The following is a 9566-nucleotide window of genomic DNA, read 5'->3' as shown; positions in this document are numbered from 1 at the left end:
CAGGAGATTCCTAATATTTGCTGTGAGGATGGGTATATATTCTCTAAAACTTACAGGAGGGGGTTGTGAGGAAAGTGCTGCATTAGCAGAAAAACAACTCCATAAAAGGAAATCGGCCTTGGGTGTTCTAGTCTCTTCGCTTGCAGATATCTTGCACCTGCAGGATGAGGCGATCGCTTCTTATCGCTCTCAAGGCCAAAGTCGTGAGCACATTTTTATTACACAGTTGCACAGTAACTTTAAAGCTGAACAATATTTAAAGCTGAATAATGTTTGATCAGATTATATTTTCTTCAAATCCCCCTTTTGACCCATCTTAAATGGGTCAACACACAAAAATAAGTAACATTCAAAGGAACACAGAGACGTGTCGAAGCCTGGCTCGAAAAACTCCTCGGGTCTTATCATTTGTCTTTATCTGTCATTGCAGATGAGGAGAAAAGAGTCCAGGCACCACCCTGCCCAGGGGTCGGCTGCAAGCAGTCTCGGTTCCCGACGAAAGCAGTAACAGCTGTCCTGCACACAAGGATACAACGAGTCAGTGCAACCAGGGTAGTGACACAAAATTAACAGTTCCTGTAACTCAGCAACCAAAAAGCATAAGTAATGATAAAAATGTGGAGAGTACAGAGTATACTATAATAATGAGAGATATAAACGTGAAAATGTGAAAAAATAAATCAACCGTAAAATAAACCCAGAACGGTAACTGCTAAGGACATTCAAAAGTGAATATGGTAAAACGTGAGGAAGGGGTGTGGAAAAAAAACAATTTATATCCAGTGGTGGGAGTACACATTCGCTCAGGCTTAAGTCCGGAGACCCTGAGAACATCGCTTAACCCTCACAACCCGACCAGACACAGTTCAACCAGATATATCCTTCAAGAGGAAGTGGGTGAGGGAAACAATTAATAACAAGTCTAATACAAAACACCACAGAGAAACAACCATTCTAGAAGCATTTAAACAAGAGAAAGACGATAATGTTCGTCACCCTCACGATCAGAGTTTTCATCATCCGTTGGCGAGGAGGTCAAGGCCAGATCCTTTAGGGTAAAAATTAAGCCTGAAAGATCCGGTTTTTTTGCTATTCTGAGCATATTTTGGTTTCTCCAGTGCAAAGCCTGACCCCTAGAGTGCTTGGACCAATCGAGGTCCGTTTCTGACACTAAACTGGACCACTTCCACTGATGCCAACCTCCCAGGGTTATATACCACACTGAGGAGGAGAGATGTACTGCAAGGTTAAAAAGATCCCCCCCTTGGTCTTTGGTGACGGGAGTGACTGGGAAGCTAGCGAAATCTATTTCGACTACCCAACTTTTATTGTTGGGGACACAGAGAGTAATCATTCTAGTCGTACTTGGGGTACAGGAGGTAACCGTGTCTCGTTTCTTTCTAAATCGATCGGGCGTGGGCAAAACTGGAGAGGAAGTGGTGGGCAAGACCCTAGGGGCTACATTTGTCAGATTGGGACTGTCAGAAGGGGGCGAAGCTTTTGAACTTGAAGGTGTCAGAAGTGTCGGGGGCCCTTCACAGATCAGGAGTATGCCAATGGGAATGAGACCCAGGGCCAGGAAGCAAACAAAGACGCAACATCTTTGCCTGCCTGTCATTTCAGGGGGAAAGGGCCAAGACATGTTTACTTAGCTTGGGTGTCTTCTAATAGAGGATGATGGGGCAGAGAAAGGTGGTCCAGTTCCCCCCACCTCGCCAAGGGCGTGTTCTAGGAGTTAAAGAGCAACAAAAAGTATCAGTGACACAACTTTAAATGAGCTTTCAGCGGTTAAAACTATTGCAATGTAAAATGTAAATCTTAAAAACTCCAGCCAATATAAAAGCAAAGTCATAAAAGATGTTAAAAATAGAAAAATAAAAATGTTTAGTTCAGTATGAAGAACACCCCCTTTTGTAACCAGCCGGCTTGTAGGTTGAGTTTTGGCTCCCTCAAGTGGTTGGTGATGCTGTTGCAGCTCCTTCTGACAGGTCCTTCTGCACCTCTCTCAAGGTTCTTCCTGGTTCGGTGGCAGCAGCGCACTGTGTGTAATGAAACCAGGTGTCACCTTTCCCTTCGAGCCTGACAGCGTGGGAGGTCCGCTCTGTTATGCGGTAAGGGCCTGTCCAGCGAGGCTCAGCCCACTTTCTCTTTGTGACTTTCAGGAGGACGTAGTCCATTCCAGGTGTAGCCGCCTCTTTCAGCTCTTGCTGGTTTCTTTCAGCGACCTGTGAGGAATACTGGGCAACAAAACTGCGGAGCATGTTATAATATGTCCTCGGATCGAGGTCTGAATCAGCTTCATCCGACATTAACAGGCGAGAGGAGGGGCCAGGAAAAGGCCTGCCATGCTCCAACTCAAATGGAGTGTAACCAGAGGTTTGATTTACTGAGCATCTTATGGACATTAATGCAAGAGGCAATGCCTTAACCCAATCTAATTTGGTCTGTGCACAGATTTTAGCCAATTTAGTTTTTAGAGTTTGATTCATCCTTTCCACTTTCCCCTGGGATTGGGGGTGGTAAACTGAGCCAAACTTATGTTTCAAACCTAATGCGGCTTCAACCCTCTGCAGATCGTGGTTCCTGAAATGTGAACCATTGTCCGACCTTATGACCTCGGGAAACCCATGCTGTGGTATATAATGATTAATCAGACACTTCACCACAGTTCTACTGTTTTCACTTGCTGTCGGCCAGGCTTCTGGCCAACCTGAAAATGCATCCACAGCCACCAGCAGGTACCTGTAACTACCTACTCTGTCCACCATGTCTGTGTAATCAATGATTATTTCTTTCCCTGGGCAAAGTGGGATGGGGAAGTACCCTGCTATTGGCTTGAAGGCGGGCTTGATTCCAAATTGGTTGCACTCCTTACAGGTTTTAACCATGTATTTTGTCATGTCTTTTAGATAAGGGTGCCACCAGGCGGCTAAGTTCCTCATCATTTGTGCAGGTCCCACATGCCCCACTCCATGTGCCTCTTCCATTGCTGTCTGTCTGACCCCTGGCGGTAGAATGGGCCTTCCATCTGGGCCACGCCAAACATCTGTGTTTGTGGCCCCTCTTGTTACCCATAATGATTTTTCCTGGGGGCTGGCTTTGTCCTGTAACTCTCTGATTGTGGCTAGGCCTAGTTGTATGGGTGGTCTTTCTGGAGGGGGTGTGGCTTCTGGGTCCATTACCATAATCAGGGAGGGTAAGTAACCAGCTGTCTGCTTAGCTACTAAGTCGGCCTGTTTGTTACCTAATGCCACTAAGTCCAATCCGGCACTGTGTCCTTTGCATTTTACCACTGCCACCTTAACAGGTAACAACAGTGCTTCCGCTAATTCCCTCATTTCTATCTCATGTTTAATAGGCTTTCCGCTGGCTGTCAAAAAACCAGCTCTTAGCCACTGCTTGAGCTCCACATGCACTGCTCCCACAGCATAAGCTGAATCACTGTATATATTCACTTTCTGTCCCTTTCCCATCCTTAAGGCTTCAATCACCGCTCTCAGTTCAGCTCTCTGTGCAGACTGTTGTCCTGTCAACTGCTCTGCCTTCACTGTTTTCCATCTCATGTCTGTCTGTTCCACTATTGCCCATGCAGCCTTCAACATTCCACTTTCAGTTCTGAAACAACATCCATCTGTGAACCAATCTTTTTCTGCATCCATTAGAGGTTCTGCCTGCAAATCTGGCCTGATTTTCTCCTGTACCTGCACAACCTCTTCACACATATGTGGTTCCCCTGATCCCATGTGATCAGCCATGTTTATGCCTTCATGTGAGTAGGTGATGTGTGGTGCTTCCAAAATGGTACTGAGGCGTCTCTGCCTGAGTGAAGTGAGTGTGAAGGCCTGTGAGGAGACGTAGGCCACCACACTGTGTGATGTCAAAATTTTTAGTGGGTGGTTCATCACTATGTGTGCTGTTTTCTGAATGATTTTTGCAAGTCCAGAAACGTGTTGTGTGCACGGTGGGTGGCGTTTTTCAGTGTTGTCAAGCATTACGCTTACATATGTCAACACTTTTCTCTCTCCCCCTTTTTTCTGGAACAGGATACCATTGATATGGGTTCCAGTTCCAGAAACATCAAGATGAAAAGGCAAAGCATAATCTGGCACAGCAAGGTCAGAGGCGACAGAAAGCTGTTGTTTTAACTTTATAAACGCCTGTTCTGTTTCTGTAGTCCATGAGAGGGGAGCAGAGAGGTTTCTCATGCCTTGTTCATTTACCAAAGCGCGCAAAGGGGAAGTAAGGCCAACATAGTCTGGGACATAGGTCCTGCTGTAACCAGTCAGGCCCAAAAATGACAACATGTCTTTTACAGTTAGAGGTTTTGGATGGTGCAAAATGGAGTTCCTGTGTTCTGGGGACAAGGAAATACCGGACTGTGAGACCATGCGGCCTAGAAAAGAAACCTGTTTTCTTGCAATCTGTAGTTTGTTTTTGCTCACTTTAAAACCTGTGTTGGCCAGGTGGTGAAGTACCACTCTGGTGGCCTCCAAACAGATGTCAGCCGTGGGGGCAGACAGCAAAAGGTCATCCACATATTGTATTAACATACAGTCAGATGGTAGTGGGCTGGTTTGTAAAAGTTCTTTCAAACACTGATTAAACAGTCCTGGGGAGAGGGCAAATCCCTGTGGTAAGCGAGTGTAACGCCATTGTCGGCCTCTAAATGTAAATGAGAAAATGTCACGCAGTGACTCACGAAGTGGGAGGCAGAAAAAGGCATTAGCCAAGTCAATGCAGGTGAACCAGGCATGAGATGGTGGGAGGTTGGTCAAGGCAACATAAGGATTAGGCACAGGCAAAGTAGGAGTGCCAAGTAAGGCATTAATCCTTCTCAAATCATGTGCCATTCTGAACTTCCCCGTGCCTTTTTTCTCAACGGGTAGGATGGGCGTGTTCCACTTAGAGCAGGAGGGCTCCAAGACACCGGCAGTGACCAAACCAGAAATTGTTTCTGCAATCCCAGCCTCAGCCTCCGGTCTGTGTGGGTACTGAGGCTGCCACAAAGGGGTAGCAGATGACAGTTGAAAAGAGACTGGCTCCACATCAACTAAACCTACATCTGTGGGTCCAAGGGACCACAAACAATCTGGAAGAGAGTCGAGTAAAGGCGCAGCATCACAGTGGTCTGTGTGTTCTCTTCCATGTGACCCGCTGACCACTCCATGTTGCAGTGTTGAGGAATTAAAGCAATCATTTAAAATTTGGTATGTCTTGGTAGAAGGAGAAAACAAAACCTGTGGGAGTTTTGTAGGTGTCCAGTCAGTGGCCGCAAGGGAACGTTTAACCATTCCACCCAGCTCCTTAGCCTGGTGTCCAGGATGTAAGGCCAGTGACACATGGGGAGCTGCCTCATCAGACATCATGTACCACTGTAATTGATCTGTTGTAAAAGTAACCGCTGCTGCCACTCCCTCCGGTGCCGCAAAAATGCACGACATGTTCAGAGACCAAGCCCGCCCCTCACACTGCTTTTGGAACATGTGCTGGTACCAGGTGGTGTCATGCCTGTCATAAAACAGTGTAACATGAGGTGGGTCAGGGGGAGGGACATAAGGATGTAGGAGTGAGAGCCACGGCCGCCATTGCTGAAAAGCAGTCCAAACTCCTGGTTCAGCAGGTGTTTCAACTTCCAATAATGCCCAGTAGATGTCAGCAGAGTCCGCCAAACAGGAGGAGGGTTGCAGCAGAAACTGACCACCTCCCTCTGGCCCATCAGAGCAGGGAAGTACAACCCCAGTAGGGAGAGTCACAGTTAGGCCTTGTGAAGAGCAGAGTATTGTGGCTCCTAATTTAATCAACAAGTCTCTTCCCAGTAAATTCACAGGCGCCTGTTTTGAACAAACATAGCTGTGTAACAAGGTCTGATCTCCAACCGTTGTGGGGAGGGGCACGGTGTAAGGCAGAGTTTTAGGTTCCCCAGATATGCCCACCACTGTAATCACTCTGTCAGTAAGTCTTTCACGAGCAACATCCTTAATGGTGGAGTACGTAGCTCCAGTGTCCACTAAAAAGCTGCTTCTTCTTCTATCTACAGTTATGGACAGCATAGGGTCCGCCGTTGTCCCTTCACCGTCCTGGGCAGTCTGTGGGGTGTCCTATAGCTGGGGACCACCCTCGTAGTACTCCCACCCCATCACAGGCATCTGTGGGGCCGGGGGCACTTCAACTAAAGCACCACGAGGTCCACCTCTGTGGCCAGGATGCTGATAGGGCCCACCACGGGCTCCCCTGCCTCTTCCAGCAGCCGGGTTCAAAGGGCACGCTTTAGCCCAGTGTCCAGGTTGTCCACACCGGAAACAAACATACATCTGGCCTCCCCTACCACCTCCCATCTGACCCCTTCCCCTGAAACCACCTCTGTTTCCTCCAAATGGGGAACCTCTCTGCCCATAAGGGGCCGGGGAGTGATAAGCACCATACTGGGGGGGCTGTGGATCAGTTGGCCATGGGTTCGGATACAAATCAGGGGCAACTGGACCAGGAGGGGGAGCCGCAGCGGCCACAAGCTGCTTTTTAGGCTTGTCACCTTTTCCACCCAGGTCGTTTTTAGCCTTCTGCAGCTGAACCTTCAACAGTTGCAACTGTAAATCTTCGACGCTCTCCGCTTTATCATCAGACTTAATCTGCACTTTGTTAAGATTAAAAATCAAATGTTTCTTCCAGATTGCAAAGTCACAGTCCTGCAAATCAGGATTATCCTCCATTTTCTGGCTTACTGACTCCGGAATGCCCCTCAGCACCGCCCTTCTAAACCACATGCTCTGTGAACAAGTCCTACTGGGGTGATGACCTGTATGGTTCACCCAGTCTTCAACAGCCTGATTTAGATAATGGGTGGGATTTTGCTTTCCCTCCCATTTAAATTTCTGTAAGGTGCCTTGATTTTTGGGTGGGAATTGTTTGCGCAGGGCCGGTCCAATAAACCTCAAGGCCTGCATTAGTGGCACCTCGTTCTCATGCATGGTAGTACCCGCATTTTGTTCCAGGTCCGCTGCCTGAGATCGGGATGTGCACCTAGTTATAATAGCTCTAAAATCTCCCAGTGCGAGGTCCTGTCCAGCTGTGTATTTATCCAAACCAGCCAACCAGGCATTCCCTCCCTCCGTTATGTCAGGGAGTTTGTCCACTAGGGCCTGGACATCTCCGAATGAATAAGGTTGATACACTGGTCTACGTTGCGCTTTAGTCTGGACCAGGGGAAACATGCCTGGAGGCTGAGGCACAGGGCCCTTAGATCTAGTCTGATATCCTAAACTGGGAGGGGTAGAGGGGGGTGTATAGTTAAGGTCACTGAGTTCATCATCAGTATCCTCAGTTTCTTCCCCGCCTGGTGGGGTAGCAGTGTCAGCAAAAACGTGGGCTAAACTCATCTGTGTTTCCGGATCCTGACGGCCCACCAAAGACATGGTAACTGTGACATTTGGTGAAGTGCCAGGCTCAGTTTTTGCAGTAGCGGTCAGATCTCCCTTAACAGCGACAGGAGTGCTGGCAAAGGGGTTGGACCGGGAAAGAGGGGCTGACGCAACACGATTATTCACCTGGACCACTGACCTATGTTCATTTAAGCAGCTGCGTAATGCTGCTTCTTGATCAGTTAATTGTTGTTCAGTGGGTTCCTGTCTGTTCATTCGAACCGCAAATGGTGCGCTCGCAAAGGGGTCAGTTAGGCCCTCAGATCCGGTTCCAAAACAATGGGACATAGAAGAGGGGGCTCTACTACTAGCTGAGGATGTCGCCGACAGAGAGGAGCTTCCTGGGCAAAAATGCTTGGTATCTATGGGAGTTGGAGCTACGGGCGGTTCTTCTCCAATAGTCATTATTCCACCAGAGATATTAAGTACCGGATATATGCCTGCTGAGGGAGGAGTTGAGGCAGAATAGGGAGGTGGCTGAGACCTATTTTTCTTCATGTGTGGTTTTGCAGTTTCCCATAAACACACCCAGTGATTAAATTTAGCTTTGCGGCCTGCGTGCTTATCTGCTTCCTTTCTGTGTCTCACCCTGCTCATCACACCTGCACCTGCTGCTGCTGAGTTGGCTTCTTCCTCTTTCTCTTTTGCCTGCATAGCCTTATTCTGCCAAATTATTCCCCAGTTACCACTACTCCCCTCGTCCTTTCCCTTTTCTTTCATTAACCTTTCAGCTGTTTTCCTCAATGACTCTTTCTGCTTTTTTGCTTCTTTAGGCTGGTGTGTGGAGTTGATGACTGTCTCAACACATGTTAATTGTTCTCCCAATGTGCTAAGAATAACACCGGGACCCCAACCATCATCATTAGTTTCTCGATCTAATTCTCCATCCATTTTACTGTCAATGGAGGAGTGTTCTTTTATTGATTTTAAAGGAGAATTTGGGCCAGCTGGGTTTCTGCCTCTGTTAGGCACTAACAGCTGGGGCGCTGCTTTAAAGGTGAGTCAGCACTGAAATATCCCTTCAGGTGTTACCAAGCTTCTACCAAACCGGAGTCTGGCGGGTAACCTTGCCTAGAGCTTCCTGATAGGGGTGCTAGTTGGTTGTCACCTTGTTCACACGTCTCATTCACACTTCATACATTACCTGCAGTCACTCATTACCCTCCTTATGTATGTAATAAATGTGTAAAAAAAAATTCTATGTGTGGTGTATTATTTTAACCAAAAGAGGAACCTAGTTCCTTTAATTGTGTAATCTGTGAACAACGGAGAACCAAACTGTCCTGCCCAGTGTTCCACAGCAAGCATTCAGCGTGTATTTATGTGTGTCCAATATCAAACAGAACATCAAAACATTTAAAACACTAAAATCATCGGGGTTTTAAGAAGAGATCCGTTTTCTCCTATTGATCAAAGGGACCCCTCCTTTGGACTCCAACCAGTACTTCTCCTTTTTAAGTTTTAGAGGATCTTTTCTAATAAAGTCCTCTGGGCCTTCCTAACCCTTCTGTAGTTTAGAGAATATTACTAAAAAATATTCTCAAGGCCTTTAACCTTTTAATTTGTTTAGAAAGGCGTTACTAATAAACCCTTTCAAGGTCCCAGACCTGCACTGAGGTATGTATCCGACACCGGAGAGCAACCCGTCGGCTGCAACCGTGGTCAGACCTCAGTTCACTCTTATCTTTATTCACTTATTCACTTATTTCTTATTCACTTATCTCTTATTCACTTGTCTGATTCTCAACAAGCCTTAAGTAAGCCAGACAATTTTGGTTATGAATTACTAGGAGTTTGGACACTAAGTATTTTTATAATGTTCAATATAGCAGAAATAAAAGGTCTGCTTACCTTGTTTTTGTGTGCACACAGCTTTTGTCCAAACTCCGTTCACTCAGACCACGGCCGATGTCCTCCCATCCGTTCCAGTTGACCTGGAGCGGATCCTGTTCCGTGACGCCAATTGAAGGATATAAAAAAAACAACAACAGCAATAGAATAATATTAAACACAAAGTGAACCCGTCATCCTTCATTAAATAGGTTCTTTTAGATGTTAAGGAGGAATTGACTTAACCAGGCTGGCGGAGAATGAAGACAACCGGACACCTGCGGCAGATGGGGAATCAGTGAACTTTTATTGAGACAGAGA

General features: G+C 46.9%; 1 protein-coding gene across 1 annotated transcript; it reads right to left on the bottom strand.

The window, feature by feature from the left end:
* Window positions 1-5714: 5714 nt before the first annotated feature.
* On the bottom strand, window positions 5715-9309 carry LOC146619639 (uncharacterized). The gene has a single exon (XM_085368999.1). The coding sequence runs from the start codon at window positions 8304-8306 to the stop codon at window positions 6099-6101; it is 2208 nt and encodes a 735-aa protein (XP_085225125.1). The 5' UTR covers window positions 8307-9309; the 3' UTR covers window positions 5715-6098.
* Between the last annotated feature and the right edge of the window lie 257 nt (window positions 9310-9566).

Source organism: Diplotaxodon limnothrissa, linkage group LG13 (genome assembly GCF_057381915.1).
Source record: "Diplotaxodon limnothrissa isolate DT_005_m linkage group LG13, D_limnothrissa_male_GT1.1, whole genome shotgun sequence".
Classification (NCBI taxonomy): Eukaryota; Metazoa; Chordata; class Actinopteri; order Cichliformes; family Cichlidae; genus Diplotaxodon; species Diplotaxodon limnothrissa.
Note: the sequence above shows the minus strand (reverse complement) of the source record. Positions and strands in the feature narration are given on the sequence as shown.

Bases quoted from the DNA above. Each gene is read 5' to 3' on its own strand.
- LOC146619639 (XM_085368999.1), bottom strand. From the start codon at position 8,306: ATGGATGGAGAATTAGATCGAGAAACTAATGATGATGGTTGGGGTCCC.